This window comes from Felis catus, chromosome C1 (genome assembly GCF_018350175.1).
Source record: "Felis catus isolate Fca126 chromosome C1, F.catus_Fca126_mat1.0, whole genome shotgun sequence".
NCBI classification, from domain to species: domain Eukaryota; kingdom Metazoa; phylum Chordata; class Mammalia; order Carnivora; family Felidae; genus Felis; species Felis catus.
This window is the reverse complement of record NC_058375.1, coordinates 3,956,278-3,978,576: the sequence shown is the minus strand read 5'-3', so window position 1 is coordinate 3,978,576 and position 22,299 is coordinate 3,956,278. Positions and strand designations below refer to the sequence as shown.

The 22,299-nt window shown below is 60.7% G+C and overlaps 1 protein-coding gene across 6 annotated transcripts in view; it reads left to right on the top strand.

The window, feature by feature from the left end:
- CHD5 (chromodomain helicase DNA binding protein 5) overlaps positions 1 to 22,299 on the top strand; it is a 63,172-nt gene that overhangs the window by 16,120 nt on the left and 24,753 nt on the right. For 5 of the 6 annotated variants that reach the window (XM_023258011.2, XM_023258012.2, XM_023258013.2 and 2 more), the window contains 18 exons: positions 1,625 to 1,743; positions 2,270 to 2,508; positions 4,181 to 4,305; positions 5,506 to 5,629; positions 6,155 to 6,321; positions 6,465 to 6,686; positions 7,808 to 8,014; positions 8,229 to 8,443; positions 10,767 to 10,898; positions 10,981 to 11,086; positions 12,151 to 12,342; positions 12,437 to 12,637; positions 15,657 to 15,794; positions 15,915 to 16,036; positions 16,922 to 17,095; positions 17,549 to 17,690; positions 18,670 to 18,801; positions 21,052 to 21,169. In XM_023258011.2, the coding sequence (XP_023113779.1) occupies positions 1,625 to 1,743; positions 2,270 to 2,508; positions 4,181 to 4,305; positions 5,506 to 5,629; positions 6,155 to 6,321; positions 6,465 to 6,686; positions 7,808 to 8,014; positions 8,229 to 8,443; positions 10,767 to 10,898; positions 10,981 to 11,086; positions 12,151 to 12,342; positions 12,437 to 12,637; positions 15,657 to 15,794; positions 15,915 to 16,036; positions 16,922 to 17,095; positions 17,549 to 17,690; positions 18,670 to 18,801; positions 21,052 to 21,169 (2,875 nt within the window). The remainder of the gene's footprint in view (positions 1 to 1,624; positions 1,744 to 2,269; positions 2,509 to 4,180; positions 4,306 to 5,505; positions 5,630 to 6,154; positions 6,322 to 6,464; positions 6,687 to 7,807; positions 8,015 to 8,228; positions 8,444 to 10,766; positions 10,899 to 10,980; positions 11,087 to 12,150; positions 12,343 to 12,436; positions 12,638 to 15,656; positions 15,795 to 15,914; positions 16,037 to 16,921; positions 17,096 to 17,548; positions 17,691 to 18,669; positions 18,802 to 21,051; positions 21,170 to 22,299) is intronic. The other variant, XM_023258010.2, reaches the window with a different exon arrangement.

Below are 22,299 nucleotides of genomic sequence, written 5' to 3'. Positions count from 1 at the left end.
GGCAGGTGTGTTGTGAGTCATCTGTGACTGATAATAGCTGAGGGCTGACAGCTTGAAAGGTGAACTTGTGGGCACGGTCCAGGGTTGTCCTGTAGCCATGTCACCCGCTCATGCCGTTCCGCTTCCTGCTGTGGGAGCAAGGTCAGAGGCGCCTCCAGGGATGGATGCGTGTCGTGGGGGCAGGTCAGCCACGGGAGGGGGTCCCACACGGGAGATTAGGAGGCCAGGAAGCGGGTTCCCCAGCCTCCCTGTTGCACTGTGCTGGAAGGCCTGCTTCTCAGCGCTCGGGACGGAGGGAGGCTGAGCGCACGTCCCGGGGTGGCCTACTGTTGTGGGGGAGACAGCCCAGCTCGGAGGGGCTCGGGCATCGATAGGGCTTGTTGGGTCAGTGCCCAGGAGTTGAGAGGCCAGGGGACTTCCGGCTTGCGGTGTTACCCAGGGCCTGTTTTCACATCTTTCGCCCTTCGTGGGGTCAGCGCCAGGCTCAGGCCACACACACCCTTGTGGCTGAGAATGAATGTCTCTGCAGCTCAGGGCTTCCTGGCCACCCCGGGCCCCTCTGGTAGCGGGGGAAGCAGGCCTGCGTCCTAGATCGTTGTCCACACAGGAGACCCAGTGGCGCCCTGGACTGGACTCCCGCCTGGGCCGGTGACTGTGGCCTGGGTGTGGCATGTGCCGACTGGCTGAGTGGGTCAGCCGGGTGCCTTGGACCAATGCAAAATGGGGCGAGGGCCCCGTTCCAAGCGGTTGTGCTAACTTGTCCCTCCTGGGAACGTTTTGCAGGCCGGAGACAGGCATAGAGGGGCGAGGTAGCTTGTCCAGCTCTCACCGCCAGGATTAGAACTGCCGTCTGAGCCTGGCTCTAGGGCCCGAGCTCACGGCCAGCACCTCCACCCCCCAGCCGACCCCCGCAGGCCCGGGTTAGGCCAGAGATCGGACCCCTGGGCTGGCTGTCTTGAGGCCGCACTGTGTGCCCTTAGGGACTCACACACCTTGGGTCTCGGTGCCCCATCTGGAAAGTGAAGCAGTGGCCAAGGGACCCTCTCCCGCGTCTGCCTTCAGCTGGGCCATTTGTCCCGTGCCCCTACCCACCCTGGCCAGGGCACACCTTCCTGGCCCTGGAAGCAAGAGAGCAGTGGTCTGTCGTTTCATGGCGTCCATGTGTGACTCTACTAGGCGACGCCCTGAGGCGGCCTCCTTTCTTCCCGACATGCCTCAGGCAGCCCTTCAGCCCTGCTCCCTTCTCAGGGACACCTGTCCCCTTAAAACCCACCTTCAGGCTGCTGTTCCCTCCCAGTGCCCAAATTTCCAGAACATATTCCTCCCAGAGAGTGAGTTCTGTCACTGTTCCTGCCTTGGGTGTGCATATAGCCTCCCCCAACCCCCGCCCCTCCCACTAAACCCCCAGGCTTGACCCCACACCCCCTCATGAGCTGGTGCCTGAGCCCTTCCCTCTGATCAAGGGGCAGGCGGGCTGGGGGTCGGGGGTGGGTAGGAACTGTGGACACAGCCTTCCCCTTCCCCCAGCCCCTGTTCCAAGACCTCCTGGGACGGGGCCCCAGGGGTGGGGGTACGGGTTAGAAGGACCCTGCTCTGACCCCACCTCTGGCCTGGGTGTCCCTAGGAGCCCAAGTCCTCGGGGCAGCTCATGGCCGAGTGGGGCCTGGACGATGTGGAGTACCTGTTCTCAGAGGCCGACTACCACACACTGACCAACTACAAGGCCTTCAGTCAGTTCCTCAGGTGGGCGCGCCGCCGGCTGCCGTGGCCGGGCATCCATGGGAATGACAAGTTGGAAGACAGAGCCCCAGGCCCCTGGGGTGCTGGGTGCTTTCAGGCCGATGCCAACCCCGGGCAGAGCCATTTTACCCGGTGGTCCCACCTTCCCCTGCTTGCCCGGAGCCCCAGGATGGCGGTCCCGGTCAATCCCGAGGGCCATAGACCTCATGGGCTCTCTCAGCTCTGGAAGAACTGGGGGCTGGGCACCCAATGGCTCACTGCGGGCTCGTCCCTCTGGTCTCTCGGGTCATACAGGGTCTGGGAACCTCATTAGAAGATGGCCGGCCACATAGACAGGGAATCAGGAATGTCTGGGGCTGGACTGCTGTCGAAAGCTTTGTCCTCTTCCCTGCTTCCTGCCCAGTTTCTCAGCCTGGAACTCGGGGCTTCTTATCCCAGGCTCGGGAGACGAAGGGCTGCCTGGGTCTCGTGGGGGGTCTCATCCCCTCCGTGGTGGCGCCCTCACCTGCCTGCCTTTCACCCCACACAGGCCGCTCATTGCCAAGAAGAACCCGAAGATCCCCATGTCCAAAATGATGACCGTCCTGGGTGCCAAGTGGCGGGAATTCAGCGCCAACAACCCTTTCAAGGGCAGCTCGGCAGCGGCCGCCGCGGCAGCAGTGGCCGCGGCCGTGGAGACAGTCACCATCGCCCCTCCGCTGGCTGTCAGCCCCCAGCAGGCGCCCCAGCCTGTACCTATCCGCAAGGCCAAGACCAAGGAGGGCAAGGGTAAGGCTGTGGGTGGATGGGCACCCGGCCCTGCTGGCAGAGTCCTACCCCAGACCCCATAGCCTCGGGCAGGTGGGACAGGTGGGGCAGTCTTCTTCAAGGACCCAGGGCCGTGGTTGACCTTGGACCCACTCGCCCTTTCTCTGCTGTACTGTGGCATTATAGCTTCTGCCTGCCTCCCTTTCGGGGCTGGGGTGAAGCAGAGGGGATAGTGTGCTTGGAGCTTTGGGACTTTTGCACTGGCACCCTCCGACATGGTATGGAGGTAGGGAGAGGGCAGGTCCGCGCTGCTGGGAGTGGGGGGCTCTTGAGTTCTCATTTTCAGGGAGAAGGGGTCCCAAGGTTAGCCCGTTGACCCCTCTTGTCTGAGCACCCAGCCCTCGGGGTAATGCACGTGCATAGGTGTGGTTGTGGTCAGGACTGGCTGCTCTGGGAGACCTGGAAGGAGGTCCAGATACAAAATCAGACTCAGTGCTGGGTGTCTGGGTCTCTCTGGGGGAGAATAGGGACAGCAGAAGCTCTCTGTGACTTCAAGTCCTGGGGGAGGGACCTCCCCTAGGTGGAGGATTTCTGGCCCCATTGGGGTAGAGACCCACATCTCCCCAGGGCTCTCAAAGATGGGGTCACTAGCAGCTCAGCCTTTCTGGGTACTCGGGACTTTGGTGGGCAGCTAAGGGGGCTCTGGGGTCCACTGTTTCAGCCCTAAGGAGCTTTGGTTTCTGGGATGATGTACCCCTTTTCCAGGTCTCTGCAGGGGCCTGGTGGGCAGAGTGACATGGGGTTTAGAGCCTGCCCCTGCTCTCCTCCCTCACTGTCCTCCATCCTGGGCCTCCCCAGCCTGCCTTACCTTCTCATTTCCTCTTGGGTTCCAGCCACTGAGCTATTCCCTGAGCTGCCCATTCAGAGCCTGAAAAATTGAAATAGATTTTCCGTGGCGCCACGGAGGTTACAGCTGGGCTCCTAGTCCCATCTCAGCTGTGTGATGGAGCTGGAGGAGGGTCCAGGTCAAGGCCACCTGCTGCCAAGGGCTCCATCTTCCCTGCTCAGCCGGTGGGAGAGGCTGCTGGGGGGGGGGGGTTGGTCATGACTCCCAGGTGGCTAATTGTCTTGTGGCCAGTTCCATAAAAATAGCCTCAACCCTGCTGGCCACCAGGGAGCTAGTGTTTTCTGGGGGTGATTGGCAGAGGTGGGGCAGTCTTGAGTGGTGCCAGTGTTGGCCGGGCCTGGGGACAATCTGGAGGCTGGCGGCTGGCGGCTGGGGAAAGGGCTTCCTGCCCAGCATGTCCCTCCAAGGGCCCAGGTATGGACCACGGGTGGGTGGGTGTGCCCTCAGTGGCCCTGCTAACTGTGGGGGCCCACGGCTTCACTGGGGACAGCTCCTTCCTGGGGAGAGGGGACAGGACAGGGCTGTTCCCATGATGGCCGGCATTTCTACTACTCATGGAACAGGGGCCGTGGTGGCCAGAGCAGAGACGGGTCGGGTCCTCCTTGCTGTGGCACGTTACACAAGGACCTCACCGCTCTGAGTCCCCTGCCTTCTCATCTGGAAAGGGATGGCGGCCGAACCATCCTTCCCTTATGGAGCCCCTGGGAGGGCTGACCCAAGTCATGGCTGTGGGTGAGTGAGCCGCCGCGGCTCTGGGTTATTGGGTTATCTGCGGTCACTCTTCAGGGCCAGGAGTGAGGAAGAAGATCAAAGCCTCCAAGGACTCGAAGAAAAAGGGCAAAGGGAGAAAGGTAGCCGGGCTCAAGTTCCGCTTTGGAGGGATCAGCAACAAGAGGAAGAAAGGCTCCTCGGTGAGCGTGTGCGTGAGACAAGGTGGACTGGAATGTGTGTGTGTGAGCGGGAGTGTGGGTTTGGGAGCAGGAGCGTGCGAGTGTGTAAGCATGTGAATGTGTGAGGGTGGGCCGGGATGGGTGGGTGTGAGGCATCGAGACCGCATGCACTTGGCCGTGTGTGTGGGTGTGTGAGCAGCCTTCAGATGCACTCTGCACGAGTGTGAGCGTGCTCGTGTGCTTGTGCGCCATGAAGGCGCACTGGGCGGGGGCGGGGGGGGGGACTGGAATGCAGGGCTGTCAGTCCACTCTCCTGAGTCAGGACTCCGGGACGGAGAGCGCCCCGCTGAGCTGGGGGCTCACTTCCGGCTCTGCTCCATCTGGGTAGCAGGTGGGAGCATCAGCTGGCCCTTAAGAGTCCTGACGGGGCCTGCGAAGCCAGGTCTGCTGGGAGGCAGGATCAGGTGGGCCGGAGCTCTGACCCTTCCTTGCCCTTCCGGGGCCAGCTCTGGCACCCGGTTCAGACTGACCATAAGTCCCCACCGGAGCCTCTGGCCCTCCCTTCTCTGGGAGGAGGGCATTCACACTCTCCCCTACCCCCGCAGCGCACCCGTTTCCCTCACCTTGCCCCACCTCTGTAGAGGGGCAGAGTTGGAAGCCATTTCTCTGTCCCTTGGTAGAGGCAAGTGACAGGTCTTGAGTTTAGCTGCTCTAAGAGGGGAGCACGGGGCAGCAGGTGTGGCCCAGCCCAGAGCTGGTGGTCCAGCTCAGCTCAGCAAGTGTCTGTGGTGGGACTTTCTCCGGAGGTGTTCACAGTCTGGAGGGTGTTTGGGAGATATAGTGGGAGAGAGCCAAAGACAGGCAGATGATACAGGCCAGACCTGGCACACAGGCTGTGCAACAGGTCCAATTAAGGAGGGATCTGGGAAGGCTCCTTGGAGGAGGTGTCCTTACTTAGGGCTTTCCCTTGAGGGATGTATAGGAGTTCGGCAGGGTGGCGAGCAGGGCTCAGGGAGGGTGGTGGGACATCGGGCTGGCCTGGTGGGTGGGGCCTTGGGGTTCCTAGCCAGAGGGAGATGAGACGAACCACAGAGCACGCTGTGCCTCTGGAGCCTCCACCATGCCCTGCACCACCTCGTCCTCTGCCCGGGCCAGTGAGACCCTCAGGATGAGCCCCCAGGGCAGGCTGTGGGCTCACAGGGCCCTCCCCCACCCCCGCAGAGCGAGGAAGATGAGCGGGAGGAGTCGGACTTCGACAGCGCCAGCATCCACAGCTCCTCCGTGCGCTCCGAGGGCTCGGCAGCCCTGGGGAAGAAAAGCAAGAGGCGGCGCAAGAAGAGGAGGAGTAGGACTTCCCGGGGCTCCTGGTGGAAGGGGGTGCAGAGCCCCCCCTTGGCTGGCAGGGGAGGGCATCCTCCTGTCTGGGCCTTTGCCGGCCTCAGCCAGACGGTTCGCCTGTGCTCCCTCGCCCACTTGGTCTCTATGGCCAGGAGAGGGGTCCCGTCCCAGTGAGGCTAAGCTAGGGACTTCTGAGCCACTCGGGGCATTTGCACTAGCAGAGGGGACACCGGAGAAGGCAGTGCTTCCTAACCTCCTGCACATGCACCTCTTCAGTCACCCACCCATCCGTCCGTCACCTTCAGTTACCCCCTTAGGCCTGGTCCCCACCCATGCCCCCTCCCTTTATCCATCTTCCGCCCACCTCTCCACCCCTTTCTTCCACGTTTGTACACTCCGCCTGTCCGTCCACCATCCATTCATCCAACATCTGTTAAACACCTACGGTGTACCGGTCCAGTCTGGGGTGGAGATTGGTCGGGCACTGGGAGTGGGCACCAGGCCCTCCACTACCGCCTCTGCCCCTCCCCAGTTGACGATGGTGATGGCTATGAGACGGACCACCAGGACTACTGCGAGGTGTGCCAGCAGGGCGGGGAGATCATCCTGTGCGACACCTGCCCGCGGGCCTACCACCTAGTCTGCCTCGACCCAGAGCTGGAGAAGGCTCCGGAGGGCAAGTGGAGCTGTCCTCACTGTGTAAGCCTTTGGCAGAGGCCCCGGGGGCAGGGGCGCGGGGAGGTGCAGAGTGTGGAGGGGCGCGCGCGGGAGGGAGGAGGGAGGCGCACCCTGCCGGAAGCGGGGCCTGGCCCAAGGTGCCTCGACGCGGATTGTCCCTCCAGGAAAAGGAGGGGATCCAGTGGGAGCCGAAGGACGACGAGGACGACGAGGAGGAGGGCGGCTGCGAGGAGGAGGAGGACGACCACATGGAGTTCTGCCGCGTGTGCAAAGACGGCGGCGAACTGCTCTGCTGCGACGCCTGCCCGTCCTCCTACCACCTGCATTGCCTCAACCCGCCGCTGCCCGAGATCCCAAACGGTGAATGGCTCTGCCCGCGCTGTACTGTGAGTGTTACGCCCGCCCCGCGCCGCCCCGCGCCGCCCCGCCAGCCAAGCCCCACCCCCTGATCTGGCCCCTCCCCGACCAAGCCCCGCCCCGGCCAGGTCCCTCCCCCCCCGGCCAGGCCCTGCCCACGAAAGCCCCTCGTCCACGGGCCCAGGCCACGCCTACCCACAAGCCCTGCCTGCGGCGCTCCAGGCCACGCCCCGCCGGCGGATTGCCCGTCCACCAAAGGCTCCGCCTCTGTTGGGCCAGGCCACGCCCACCCAGTATAGCCACGTCCGCGGAGGACCCCCTCACCCAGCTCTGCTGGCGCAGGCCCGGCCCACCTAGGCCGGCCCCGCGATGCCACAGGCCTACTAGCCAAGGCCCCGCCCCCTCCAGGTCCGCCCAGCCGGCCACCATCCCATGCTCGAGTCCCCGCCCACCACGGTTACCCCCACCCACCCACCTCCGAGGCCCGCCCACCGCCTTTTCCCACCGGAAACCCGAGCCCTTCTGAAGAAACGAGTGGCGTCCATGACCTACCATCACCCTACCATCTGTCCGTTGTGCACCCCTTTACCGCGTACCGAGTTTTCCAGTACAGGCCCTTTGTTATTCCCAGTTTTAGATGACAAAACTGAGGCTCAGGGAGGTAAAGTGACTTGTCTAAGGCCAAACAACAGAACTGAGCGCTCAGACCCTGCCAGGACTCAGGGCTGGGGGTGATGAGAGGGCAGGAGGCAGGGAGAGAAGAGCGCCTCCCACCCCGCCCCCAGTCGCTTTGTGCATTTGAAGGCCCCCCTGCTCTGAGTGGTCCCCCAGGCCCACCCCCAGTGCTGGATTCTCCACCCTCCGGATCCTGGGCTGTGCTGTGGCCAGCCCCAGTTACCCTGTGTGCATCTGGGCTTCTGGTGTGTGCGTGCGTGCGTGGGCGTGAGTGTGCACAGACTCATGTTGCCTAGCTCGTGTGTGCACAGCATGTGCCCTGAGCACAGGGCAGCACTGTGGGGTCAAGGTGGTGCCTACTTGGGGGTCACTGCAACTTGTTGGAGAGAGCCTTGTGACGGCCTGATGTCACTGGAGCCTCAGGGTGGGGCCCTGTGGCTAAGCCCTGAACTTGGGGACCCTCCTCTGTCCACAGTGTCCCCCACTGAAGGGCAAAGTCCAGCGGATCCTGCACTGGAGGTGGACGGAGCCCCCGGCTCCCTTCATGGTGGGGCTGCCGGGGCCCGACGTGGAGCCCGGTGTCCCCCCACCGAAGCCCCTGGAGGGCATTCCGGAGAGGGAGTTCTTTGTCAAGTGGGCTGGACTCTCCTACTGGCACTGCTCCTGGGTGAAAGAGTTACAGGTGAGCGCCCCCCGGGCAGGTGTGGCTGTGCTGGGGCGCCGCTCCTGAGGGCGCGGGCCGGCACCCCGAGCGAGCGAGGCACGCCGCTGGGAGTCCGGGAGCGGGAGGCTGCACGTGGGGGCCGTCCTGCCTGGGACCCAGGCTGGGGGAGCTGGGTTGGGGACCTGGGGGGCCATGGCCCATCTCCCTCCCATAACCTCTGCCCCTGTGTCAGCAGCTGGAGCTGTACCACACGGTGATGTATCGCAACTACCAAAGAAAGAACGACATGGATGAGCCGCCGCCCTTTGACTACGGCTCTGGCGACGAGGACGGCAAAAGCGAGAAGAGGAAGAACAAGGACCCTCTCTATGCCAAGATGGAGGAGCGCTTCTACCGCTACGGCATCAAGCCCGAGTGGATGATGATCCACCGTATCCTGAACCACAGGTGTGTGCCCGGGGGGGTGCGGCCCCGGGTGTCACTGGAGGGGTGCCCGCAGGGCCGGGACACATGGCTCCTTCACCCTGTGGAACGGACACAGGATTGCACGCGGGTGCGGAGGGGGCAGGAGGAAGGGGTGGAGGGCCCCCACTGGCAGCGATTCGACCGCCCAGCTGGAGGGGCCGTCGTGTGCTCGCAGGTCTGTGTGCGCACACGCGTTCTGGCTCACCTGTGCGCACGTGTCCCACTCACGGTGGGAGCACGGTTCCAAAGTCTTACATATAAAGGGGCAACTTGACCAGCCCGTGACGCTTGCACGGAGCGGGACCGTCATTGGGTCAGGATGCTTGTGCTCCTGGGCTTCTGCCAGAGCTAGTGCTTGGTACCTGGGGTAGGGTCCTGGGGACCGAGGTGGCCTGAGTGTGGGGGCGTATACACGCGTGATCTTCCTTTATAACAGCAGCTAACACAGCTGAGCGCTATCTACCCGAGAGACAGGCGTTTTATTTCTCTCTCTCTGATATGGATGTGTGAGTAGGCACAGCAAGGTTAAGTTACTTGCCCGAAGTCACACAGCCTAGAGGGGGTGGAGCTGGGATTTGAACCTGGTGAGTTTTGACGGGAGGGCTTGCTGTCTTGGCCACTATTCCAACCTCTGTTGAATGGTCTGGAAATCCCCCAGGGACAGTGATCGGAGGCTGCAGAAATTTGGACAAAGAGATCAGGGCGGGAAGCCTGTGGACCCCCTGAGTTTGGCTTTGGTTTGCAGAGCCAGTGGGAGCTCTTGTGAGTCCTGAGCTCAGGTGCTTGAGAACTGGCAGTGGCCGACAGGTGGGCGCAGGGTGGGGGTCAAAGCCTTGCCCTTGCCTCCCTGCGTCCACCTGATGGGCTCTGCCCTGGAGGGGCTTAGGGCCCAGCCAACCACAGGCGTCCTGAGAAGCGGGAGTTGGATACTGCAGAGGTTAGGAACCAGAGCCAGACCCAGATTCTAATCCTGGCTCCCCATTTTCTGGGCTGTGTGCCCCGTGTTTCTCATGTGAAGTAGGATCTGGAGAGTACCCCGCAGGGCTGTTGTGAGGGCCGGACGAGCATGCCGGGGCTGCGAGTGCAGCCTTCAGTGAGAGGGGGAAGCCCTGCCTGGAGAAGCCGCCCGCCTCTTCCCATCCCCAGCCCTCACTGAGAACAGCTCTTAAAGAGGGGGTTAGTTACTACGTGAACCTGAGCCCCCCACTGAACTGACCCACAGTTTTTTGCCTTTATTAAATTGCATTTTATTCATTTATTTTTTAAAGTTTATTTACTTATTTTGAGGGGAAGAGGGGCAGAGAGAGAATCCCAAACAGACGCGGGGCTCGATCCCATGACCTTGAGATCATGAACCAAGCCGAAATCAAGTCGGTCGCTCAACCGACTGAGCCACCCAGGCGCCCCTTAAATTGCATTTTAAAAGCATAAATGACAATCTTGCTCCCCTGTCTCCAAGGCAGGGCTGATGACTTTTCCCCACATTTATTACCCCACGCCTGAGTAACAACTAATTATTTATCTTCAAAAATATCAGTTTCCATGGTGCCTGGGGACTGGACTTTCTCTTAATGGTTCCCAGGCTAGCTGCGGCCGCAGCCTTTTTGGGGACCGAGACTCCCCCACCCCGCTGCACTCCCCAAGCCTGGCTGCCCGCTCAGCTCAGTTGGGTGGCAGGCCTCTAGGACCCTCCCAGCAGCTGGAGTCAAGCTAGTGTAAGGTGCTTCCCTGGCACAGCCCTTCTGTGCTGCTGGCTTGGTCACCAGGTCCCTGCGTCCCCAGGGGTCTTTGGAAGAGGTCATCCCACTTGCACCCGCGGGAATCAGCCCTTGTTTACTTTGCAGAGATGGGACCAGGATGGGCATGGCTCTGGTCCTTTGAAATTTTTTTTTAAGTTAGAAAACAAAGGCCTGTGGTCAGGGGAGAGGACTGCCCAACTCAGAAATGCCGAATTCCGGTGTCCACACCCCCGGCCCGGATGGGATTCGTCACTGTGAGGGGAGGATGGAAATGTGGCTGGCTCTTTGCTCCTCCATGAGCGTGCCCTCCCACCTCTCCCTCTCCGGCTCTGCCACTCAGCCCGCGCCCTCCTCCCTGTCACCAGCCGTGTGGCCTCAGGCAAGCCGCTTCACCTCTCTGGAGTCACAGCCCTGGTGCTCTGCCCTCCCTGCTGGGCCCAGGATGTCAGGGGACTGCGGGCGCGGGCGCGGCGGGGTCTGCATCCTGAGAGAGCCCTCCTGGACTCTCCCGAGGCCACGGGCCCGGTGGCCCGCCCCTCCCCCACCACCCGTGTGCTGTGTTGCAGCTTCGACAAAAAGGGGGACGTGCACTACCTGATCAAGTGGAAAGACCTGCCCTATGACCAGTGCACCTGGGAGATCGACGACATCGACATCCCCTACTACGACAACCTGAAGCAGGCCTACTGGGGTCACAGGTGGGCTGGCCGCCGGGCTGTCCCCGGGCTGTGGCCTCCGGCGGGCTGGAGCTTTGCCCATCTGCACCCCCCTCTTCCGCAGGGAGCTGATGCTGGGTGAGGATGCCAGGCTGCCCAAGAGGCTGGTCAAGAAGGGCAAGAAGCCAAAGGAGGATAAACAGAAGCCGCCAGACACACCCATCGTGGATGTGAGCAGGGAGGCGGGTGACGGGTGGGGTTGCCAAGGCCCGCCACCCCGGGCGTGGCCACAGAGGATGGCCCGTCCTGCAGAGGTGGGACAAGGTGATCAAGACCCAGGACCGCCCGGGTCCCCCAGCCTGTGCAGCCCCCCCCCCCCCCCCCCCCCGGGGACAGAGACGGCTTCCTGTGAGATTTGCACCGTGGGTTATCTGTGCACAACCGGGAGGGGGTGGGGGGCAAATAGTCTCTGCTCAGCACACAAATTTACATTACTTTAGGTGAGCTAATTCCAAGCATTTAAGTCAACTTTAAGCTGACATGGTAATTATACACCTTTCTTACCTGTTCAGGGAGAGGAGACCCCCAACTTGCCCCACCCCCAGCTTTGAGCCCATCAGGGAGGGGAAGGGTTGACCTTTATTCCTTTAGCAAACTTCCCTGGGGTGTCTGCCAGCTGCTGGCCCTGTGGGAACAAGGACTCTGGCCCCATTTCAAAAAGTGCCCATCTCCCAGGGGCCTGTGGCGCGAACACACAGAACATAGGGGTTCGACCTGGGACGGTGGGATGCCAGGGGAAGGCAAACGGGCCTGGTCCATCTGGAGGACTTCTTGGGGGAGGCGGCTCTGAGCTGTAGGATAAAGGAGACAGAGGGTGATGTTTAGGATCGAGTGGATGGAGCACCTCAGGCACGCACCAAACACATGTTGACTGAGTGCCCACCGCAGCCCAGGTACTATGTGGGGCTCAGAGGAAGCCATGGCGTACAGGAGGAGTGTGGCGACCACAACCTGGGCTCAAAGTCAGAGAATCCAGCCATCAGGAAACTGCCCCGATAGCAGAAGTACAGGGCTGCTGGAGGAGGACAGGGGAACACCTGAGCCAGAGTGGGAGTCAGGGAGGGCTTCTTGAAGGAAGAGGCGTTCCAGCCAAAACATGAAGGATAAATAAGTTAGCAGGGATGAGAGAGTGGGGAGGGTATTCCAGGCAGAAGGAATGGTGTGTGCAAAGGCCCTGGGGTGGGCTCCGGTGCCCAGGATTCAGGGTGTATCTGAACCTCTGCCTCCCCCACAGCCCACGGTCAAGTTTGACAAGCAGCCTTGGTACATTGACTCCACGGGTGGCACACTGCACCCGTACCAGCTGGAGGGCCTCAACTGGCTGCGCTTCTCCTGGGCCCAGGGCACAGACACCATCCTGGCGGACGAGATGGGCCTGGGCAAGACTGTGCAGACCATCGTCTTCCTCTACTCCCTGTACAAGGAGGTGCGCGGGCCGGGGCAGGGGCCCGGGAGTGGTGGCCGGTGCTGGCCGGGGTGGGGTGGGCAGCCTCACTGCTTCTGTCTCCCTCCGCCCCCAGGGGCACTCCAAGGGGCCCTACCTGGTCAGCGCGCCCCTGTCCACCATCATCAACTGGGAGCGGGAGTTTGAGATGTGGGCGCCCGACTTCTACGTGGTCACCTACACGGGGGACAAGGAGAGCCGCTCCGTGATCCGGGAGAATGAGTTTTCTTTCGAGGACAACGCCATTCGGAGTGGAAAGAAGGTGTTCCGCATGAAGGTGAGCGCCCCTCATCTGCGGGGAGGACCCCACAGAGGCTCCGGGTCTGTCGCTGGGGCCGCAGGGGCCCTGCGTTCTGGCGGGGGTCCCTCAGCTCCTTTGGAAGCCTGTGGCCAGCAAAGGGCTTCTCTGCAGGCAGAGTTACCCGCGTCTTGCGGCTGCTGTCACAAAGCACCACAAGCCGGGTGGCTGACAACGGACTTAGTTTCTCCTGGTTCCGGAGGCTCGGAATCTGGGGTCGAGGTGTCAGCAGGGCCACGTGCCTCTGAGGGCACCAGGGGAGGGTCCTTCCTGCCTCCTCTGGCTTCTGGCGGCTGTTGGCGTTCCTCGGCTCACAGCTTGGCTCACAACTAATCACACCTGCAAAGACCCTAGTTCCTGGAAGGGCCACATTCCGAGGTGCTGGGTGGACACGGATTTTGGGGGGAACACAATTCCCCCTAGTACACCAGCTGGGCGACCTCTCTGTGCCTCAGATTCTTCTCAGCAGAATGAGCTCACGGACCCCGCAGGGTCATGGAGGGGCGACCGAGTGAGCCAGGCAGGGTCTGTCCCACTTGATTGTGCCCACGGGTCACCAGGGCTCTCGCTGAAGGGCAGGTTCTGATCCAGCAGCTCTGGGGTGGGGCCTGAGACTCCGCATTTCCGACGAAGTCCCAGGAGGTGTGGGTGCCTCTGGTCCCCAGACTCCCCCAGAGCACTCAGAACAGTGCCTGGTGCATGGGAGGCCCTCAACGAATCTCAGCACTTACGCTGGGGGCTGGGGCTCCCCTCCCAGGATCCTGGGGCGGGGGGGTTCTTACCCCAGCTTGCTGCAGCATCTTGGAGCCTCTGTGGCCCCAGGGGATGCCCAGTAAGTATTTGCTGAATGAGGGGATGACTCAGATGATGGACCTGTGGGCCAATTAGTCACAGAAAAGTTCTCCTGAGCTCACACTGGGGTCCTGTGCCGTGCTGGGCACTCTATAGACTCACCTCCTTTACTTTAGTTTTTAAAATCGTGGGGGGCGCCTGGCTGGCTCAGTTGGTTAAGCGTCCGACTCTTGATCTCAGCTCGGGTCTTGATCTCAGGGTTGTGAGTTTAAGCCCCACATTGGGCTCCATGCCGGGCACGGAGCCTGCTTAAAACAAATTGTGCTAAAATACACAGACATAAAATTTACCGTTGTGACCATTTTGAAGCGTGCGGTTCAGGGGCATCGAGTACCCTCCACCATCGGGCAACCATCCCCCATTATTCGTCTCCAGAACTTTCTCCTCTTGCAGAACCAAAACTCGGTCGCCACCAAGCAGTAACTCCGCCAGCCCCTGGCACCCGCCCCGTGATTACCGATCAGTGCCTCATTTGAGTAGAATAGCACAGTGTATGCTTTTTTGTGACTGGCTTATCTCACTTAGCAAAGTGCCCTCAATCTCACCCTTGTCGTAACATGGGTCAGAATGTTCTCCCTTCTTCTTCTTCTTTTTTTTTTTTTAGTGTTTATTTATTTATTTTGAGACAGAGAGAGAGAGAGAGAGAGCGCGTGTGCGTGAGCAGGGGAGGGGCAGAGAGAGAGAGGGAGAGAATCCCAAGCAGGCTCTGCACTGTCAGCAAAGAGCCCAATTCGGGGCTTAATTCCATGAACTGTGAGATCGTGGTCTGAGGCAAGATCAAAGGTCGGACACTAAAGTGACTGAGCCACCCAGGCACCCCCGGAGTGTCCTCTCTTCTTAGACCAAATGGCACTCCATTGGCGAACTGCATTTCCTTTTTCATTCACCCATCCAGACCCTTGGGTGGTTTCTACCTTTTGGCTCTTGTGAAAATGCTATGAACATGGATGTGCTGACATTTACTCCGAGTCCCTGCTTCCCTTCTGTTGGGCCTTTGGGTCTGTATCCAGAAGCAGAATACTTGGATCCTGGAGTGATTCCATGTGCGTTTAATTATTTTAAGGGACGGCTTTTGCCCTCTGGATTCTCATGGCGTTCCTCACGCAGACAGGATCTCTCCTTTTTTTTTTTTTTTTTTCACCAAAGGGGATACTGAGGCTCAGGAGGCTAATTAGCTTGACTTGGGTCTAGCTGGAAAGGGTAGGGCCGGGTGCAAACCCAGGGGCCACCTGCAGGCAGAGCCCGTGCAATGAGACGCCCCTCTGCCCCTCTCTGGCCCCTTCACAAGGGACGTCGGTCGCTGGGAGATCCGGGCTTGGATTGGCCAGGACTGGCTACCTCCTTTGCGGGGCCCGGTGGAGACGCAGGGCCCCTGGTTCAAATGCAAGAAACAGCGTTTTCCTTTTTTTAGTAGTCTCTCTCTCGACCTGTGGGTGGTGGTTTTTATTGGCTATTTAATGTCCTGTTTCCTCAGCACAGGGCTACTCTCAGGGTGAATGCCCCCCATGCCTGAGCCTGGCCCCCACAAGGGTGTGAGGCGTTGGTGTTTGCTGGGTGGGGACAGGGAAGCTGGGGGCTCCATCATTCCATAGATCTCCTCTTACAAAACACAAATTCAACAACGTAATTATCAAGAATTTCAAGTCCGTGGGGGCACCTGGGTGGCTCAGTCGGTTGAACTTCAGCTCAGGTCATGGTTTCTCGGTTTGACAGTTTGAGCCCTGCGTCAGGCTGGCTGCTGTCCGTGTAGAGCCTGCTTCGGATCTTCCTGGCCCCCCTCTCTCTCTGCCCTCCCCCCACTCTGTTTCTCAAAAATAAAATAAAACTTAAAAGACAAAAAAGAATCTCAAATCAGCGACGGCAGAGCATTTAACCACACGTGCAGGGATCGCTTCCCTGTGCGAATCCTGGTTCTGCCATCCATTGGTCTTGGGGACCAGCCTGAGATCCTGTGAGCTGTAAATGGGGACAATGACAGCGTGGGGGGGGGCGGCTTGTGAGGATGAGGGGGCTTGCCCCCGCGGCCCTTCCTGTCAGTCCCAGAGCCTCCCTGGGCCCTCCGGAGTCCTGTCTACCCCTCCTCCACGTCTCCTTATCTCTGGACACCCTACCTGCTCCCCTCCCAGACGCTCCTCTTCCCCTCCAGAAAGAAGTGCAGATCAAATTCCACGTCCTGCTCACCTCCTACGAGCTCATCACCATCGACCAGGCCATCCTGGGCTCCATCGAGTGGGCCTGCCTTGTGGTGGACGAGGCCCACCGGCTCAAGAACAACCAGTCCAAGGTAGGCGGTGCTGGCTGCTGGCCCCTGGAGCCACCCCTTCCACCCCGGTGGAGGGGTGGGGTGGGGAGGGGTGCCGGCTGGCCGCCCGGCTCCCCCTAACTGGCCGCCTCCTCCCCGAAGTTCTTCAGGGTCTTGAACAGCTACAAGATCGATTACAAGCTGCTGCTGACGGGGACCCCGCTTCAGAACAACCTGGAGGAGCTTTTCCACCTCCTCAACTTCCTGACTCCAGAGAGGTTCAAGTGAGCCGGGGGGTGTGGCCGGGGAGGGGGTGTGGCCGGGGAGGGGGTGTGGCCGGGGAGGGGGTGTGGCCGGGGAGGGGGTGTGGCCGGGGAGGCGGCTGGCGGGCAGCCAGGGAAGACCAGTTCAGTGCGAGCTGGAGCTCAGCTTCCTCGTCAGTAAAACGGGAGCATTAGCAGCAGCCTGCCCCAAATGACCTGTGCGGGAGGGGCCGCGGCCCTGGCGTGTGCAGGGGGCTCAGTGGACGTGAGCTGCCCCGAATACCGTGACTGTTCCCCGGCTCTGCCCCAGGGGACCCCCGGGGCGTCCTCTGGGGCTGCTGTCCTTGCCCCCCATGCCCTGCCTCATTCCTTCCCCTCCACTAACACCTAAGTGAGCACCTGGGTGACAGTGATGAGGGCAGAAGGCTGGGGGTGGTGGTGGATATGGGGCGAACACGGAGCCCCTGCCAGTGGGGGGCCCCGGCCTCCTTGCCTTCACCTACCCCATTCTCCGGCTCAGAATGGGGGGTTCAGGGTGGAGGGTGCTGACTTCAGAATCAGGAGATACAGATTGGAGGGCAGGCTGGACCATACAACCTTGGGCCCCCATCAGCCTCAGTTTCCTTTCCTGTAACAGGGGTAAAAGTCCTAGAGACTTTGTTTCCAGGACAGCTTTGAGGAGAGGGAGTTATCCTATGTGGCCGAGCTATACTGGAGGGGTGGGGACACGGGCTTAGGTGGACACTGAAGGGACACTTAGGGCAGGGCTAAGGCTCCCAGGCCCACCAGCTAACCGGCCTGCCCTTGACCCTCCGGTCCCCCACCCCAATCCTGGCTTCCTCTGCAGAGGGCTTTGGCCTGTTCCAGTCCCCTGCTCCTGGCTCTGATCTTGGTTCTCTCTCGCAGCAATCTGGAGGGCTTCCTGGAGGAGTTTGCCGATATCTCCAAGGAAGACCAGATCAAAAAGCTCCATGACCTGCTGGGGCCGCACATGCTGAGGCGGCTCAAGGCCGATGTGTTCAAGAACATGCCGGCCAAGACCGAGCTGATCGTTCGCGTGGAGCTGAGCCAGATGCAGAAGTGAGTGGACGCTCCGCCCACTGGGGCCCCGCCACAGAGCGGCCTGCCTCACGCCCCCTGGGCTTGCCTTCTCCCAGAAGGTCTGACTGAGCCTTCCAGCAACGCTTCCCCGGGTGATGGGAAGGCTCTGCGCCCCACACCCCTGCTCCCCCCCCCCGCCCATCCCCCCCCCCCCCCCCCCCCCCCCCCCGCGACCCCTTGACTCACCTTTTGCACACGCTTCCTTCTTTGACCTCTTTCACTGGCCTGGGTTGGGGCTGCCTGAGGCTTTTCAATGTCCTCAGTAACTTGCTGGGTGACTCGGGGCCTGGGGCTTCACCCGGCAGGGCTCCTCTGGTCTCTGTAAGTGGTGCTCGGCCGGCAGCCCTGTCTCCCTGCAGAGCAGAGAGTGTCCTCTCAGAGGTTGGGGCGGCCCTGGTGTCCAGCCTGCCTTTCCTCCTCGCCCTGCTGCAGGAAGTACTACAAGTTCATCCTCACGCGGAACTTCGAGGCACTGAACTCCAAGGGGGGAGGGAACCAGGTGTCGCTGCTCAACATCATGATGGACCTGAAGAAGTGTTGCAACCACCCCTACCTCTTCCCCGTGGCTGCCGTGGTAGGTCCCCGTGGCCGCCCTGTGGCCACTGTAGTGGGTGCCCGTGACCGTCACGGTAAGGGCCCAAGGCTGCTGCGGTAGGTTCCCTTTGCCCGTCGTGGTGCCTGTCCGTGGCTGCCGTGGCACCCTCGGCCCCCCAGCCCTCCCCGCACGTGTGGACTTACAGGTGATGTGGCCCCGTTACACCCAGTTTCTGAAAACTTACCTCCGTCCATTGCTCAGGCAGGCCCTCTCCTTCCCTTGACCCCTCCTTGTGCCCACAAAGCAGTGGGGGGCATCAGGGCACCCCAGGCTGATCTGGTTGTGCTTGGTCACCGGGGGAGTCAGGAAGGCCTGCGTGGGGCCCCAGGTAGTCCTGAAGTGAGAGACTGGACCCGGGTCAGGCACCAGCTCCAACCCTGTGGTCTCAGGAAAGCCAGTGGTCCTGCTCCGAGCCTCAGCTTTATCTTCTATAAAATGGGACAGTAACAGCATCTGCCTGAAAGGGTGAGGGCCGGGCGAGAAAGGGCCCTCAGAGAGAGCCCGGCACGGCCCTTCTCGCCACCGTCACTGCTGTTCGGGTTCTTGCCGAAACCCTCCACGGTGTCTGCCTCCTGCCCCCAGACAGCCAGACACGTGCAGAGGGAGCCGTGGGGGGCCGTGCTGTGGGTGATCTGCCCCCCAGATCTCTCTCACCTCCCTGGCCCGGCAGGGCCCTTGGGCTGACGTCCTGCCCAGCTGGGGTTCAGGGCTTGGCCTTGCCAGGATGCGCCCTACCGTGACCACGGAGACCAGGCATAATTCCTTCTGGGAAGGCCGGCTTAGCTTAAGACCCTGTCATCGCCTGTTGGCTGATGTCCCCGGTGTCCTGGTGGAGTGCCAGCAGGGGGAGACGGAGGGCTCTGCCTGGGAGTGCCGTGTGCCCCGTGGGATGAGTGACCTGTCTGCCCGGTCCGACCCCGGAAGCCCCCCAATGCCGCACCTTCTGCCGTGTCTACAGGAGGCCCCCGTCTTGCCCAATGGCTCCTATGACGGCAGCTCCCTGGTCAAGTCCTCGGGCAAGCTCATGCTGCTACAGAAGATGCTCAAGAAACTGAGGGATGAAGGGCACCGCGTGCTCATTTTCTCCCAGGTGAGCTGACCTCCCTGCTTCCCCCCCCCCCCCCCCCCCCCCCCCCGCAGCCCTCACTCCACATCCTGCAGAGGGCACCCCTGCCAGCTGAGGGCGCCGCCTGCTGGTGGCCCTCCAGGCCTGGTGCTCTTTCCCGGTGGACTGCACGACAGAGGTTGTTCGTGTGCGCCCTGGCCGGGCACAGCCCAGAAAGCTGGCTGGGTGCCAAGCTCCAGGAGCTCAGGGCATGTTGGCCATAAAGCCCAGCGTCTTCCTCACCACCTGCCCCTTCTGGCCTGCCCCGCCCCCCCCTCCCCCCCCAAGCAGCGGAGCCTTCCCCGGTGCGGTGTCCAGGCTGGGACGACAGCCCCTGGCCCTCACCCCTGCAGCCTGACTTGTCACAGGCGGGCCCTGAGGCTGGTTTGGGCAGAGCCTGTGCGGGGGCAGCTCCTCCTGAAATGGCACTCGTACCACTGCCTCTTGGGTGGTCAGAGGCAGGCTGTGCAGCCTCGGGGGTCTGCTGGTCTGTGCACCCCTTGTTCCCTCACCCCTCTGGTTGCATCTGCCCTCTGTCAGGCTCTGTGGGAGGCACGGGGCCAGTCCCTGTCCTTGAGACACGCCCAGTCTAGTGTGGGAGGCGGATGTGGGCGACGGACGTAAAGAGACATTTAGTTCCGGGGTCGTCTTTGTGATGGGAGTCAGCAATGGTCCTGCAGGTCCTGGTGCTAAAAATGCTCCTGTATTCTGGGACGGAGCCAGGCCCCTTGCTCAAAGCCAGAGAGGAGGATGTGGTTCTTCTGTGTACTGAAGTCAGCTGGTGACCGCGGCTCCTGCCTGCAGCCCTGACCCCACCATGGGCCCGCAGGAGGCCCAGAGACGTTGGGGAAATCTGACCAAGCCTGGCACTGTGGACTGGCTTGGAGACTGGACCCACAATGCCCCCAACCCCCTGCCAACATAAGATATGATTCTGGGACCAAAGAGAAGGGACTGCGCAACTCCTAGAAATGGGCACAGAGGGAAAGGGACGGAGACAGAGCACCTAAAACGGGCCCACAAACCCCACTTCCAAACCTCATGACAAAACCAGATATCAGGACATCCCACAAAACAGTACGTACACTCCAAACAAAAAGAATAATAGAAAAGCCTGAAAAAGACTTCAGACAAGCATGTTTAGGATCCCCCAAATTAATGGAGTAACAACCCATAAATCAAGAAGAAATCAGTTAAGCACAAGCAGGAAGAAATGAACAAGAATAATTGGATAGGAAAAGGGTCTGCATGGAACTAAAATAAAACATTTCAACACCTTGGATAAACTCTCAGCACTGGTGAGGGCAATGCTGATGAATGGGACCTGGTGCTGAGAATGTCCCCAGAATGGAGCAGAGAGACACAAAGATCAGAAAGGAGAAAGTGCACGAAGGACACCTTGAGAGGCTCCAATAATCATCTAACAGGAGTTGCAGAGGAAGAAATAGAGAAAATGGCGAAGAAGCTGGAATCCGTGAGAGTTTGCAGACCTGGGGGAAGACGTGAGGTCTCAGATCTGAAACGTACTCTGGAGTACCAAGCAGGATAAATATAAGGAAACGAATCCCTAGGCACCTCACAGGGAAATCACAGCACTTCAGACCTAGTACCTACAGAGGAGTGATGATCAGACTGTCCTTAGGCTTCTCATCGGCAACAACAGGTGGCAGGAGGCAGTCGTAAAATCTTCAGTATCCTGCGGGAATGGATCATTTTATATCCAGCTCAACTATCTCTCAAGAATGAAGGGAGATACACGGGGTAACGGGAGCCCAGAAGGGACTGCTATTCTCTTCTTATAGGGAGCAGTGAAATCAGGGAAAACCTCACAGAAGAGGTGCTGTTTGAGTTCCCTAGGCAGTAAGGGGGTGGGCTTTCCAGGAGGAGAGGCCAGGTCATTTGGGGTAGCTGAGGGTATGATGGAAGCATTGAGACATGAAGCCCATATAGAATGCCAGGGTGAGGAGCTGGGATTTTGTGCTGTGAGGTAAGGGCAGGGCTGCTCAGAGCTGTGCTTTAGACAGATGGCTGTGGGGCTGGTGTGGGTGATGCAGTGACTCTGGGGGTCAAGGCTGGTGGCTGCATTCTTCTCCAGAGAGCCCCGAGTCAGGTCTGCCTGGGTCCCACCTCTCTCCCCACTCAACAGGCAGCTCTGTCTTCCCCAAACTCATGCCCGTGGCCCCATGGCATTCCTTGCTCTGGGGCAGCCCCTCAGGCATATCATGTCCCCTGCAGATGACGAAGATGTTGGACCTTCTGGAGGACTTCCTGGAGTATGAGGGCTACAAGTATGAGCGCATTGATGGTGGCATCACTGGGGGCCTCCGACAAGAGGCGATCGACAGATTCAACGGTACCCTGCCTTACCCATGCATTCTTGACTGGGACCCTATATCTGCCCTTCCTCCCAGGCTGGGGTCTCAGCCAGGCCACCCAACTGATGTTCAGATTAGTTTCCCCTCACGTGGCTGCAGAAAGCAGACTGGTGTCTGTCTAAGTCCTAACAGCTGTCCCTTTTAAATGCTAAAAGGAATGAATTCCACGGAACCTCTGGGGGCTGCCTGGGGTGCTGAGGGCCCAGCAGGGAACACCTGCTTGGAACTGAGACCCAGACCAGGAGAAAGAGAGGAAATTACCACCTCTGTTACTGGGGCTGAGTGTCTGGCTGGCACCTGTGGGCTTCTGATACCCCAGATAAGCCACCGGTTACCAGCAGTGTGGGACAGAAGCTGCCACCCTAAAACAGACCGCGGGAGGGGTGGAGCTGAGCGCCTGCTCCCTGCGGGCTGCTTCCTAGCGACAGAGAGGAAGAAGCAGAGCCCTAGGCATCCAAACGCAATGTACTCTCTTCCTGGCCCGGGAAGGAGAGACCGGAGCTTGCCGGGCAGTGAAGGAGACCTCCGGAGTGGGGGAGAGGTCAGGTGACCCAGTGCCCCTTTATAGTGGCAAGGTTTGCAGCAGTGATGATGAGCTGTTTCCCTGGGGCTTGTGGCTTTCTGCTGGCCTCCACCCTCAGAACGGGGCTGGGGCCCCACTGCCCGATCGCCCAGGGGAGGGGTTCCTGTTGTCCACTCGTGTTTGAGGTGAAGCGAGTCCAGAGTTGCAAGATCTAGACGGAGGTGGGAGTGGCCGAGGCCCCGGGAGGATCGGGAACCTGTTTGCAGCTCTCTCGGGCGCACAGGTCAGACCCCGTCACTTATGAAGGGCTCAGGTGGGCCTGAGAACCAGCTGTCCTGCGACAGTGGGAGCTGCCCGGTGGGGTGGCCGGGGCCCTGTAGTTTGGTCTTTGCTCATCTAGGCTTTGAACATAACTTCCTTTTCTCTCTGGCTCCCTCCTGTAGAGTCAGGACTCAGAGCACAGCTGGGGGCTGAGTGGGGCTCCAGGGGGCTGCTCTGTCCCCACCCTGGGCCCTGGGCCTCCTCAGGCTTACCCTGAACACAGCTGTGGCTGATGTCATCTGTGATGGGGCCACGGCGTCCCAG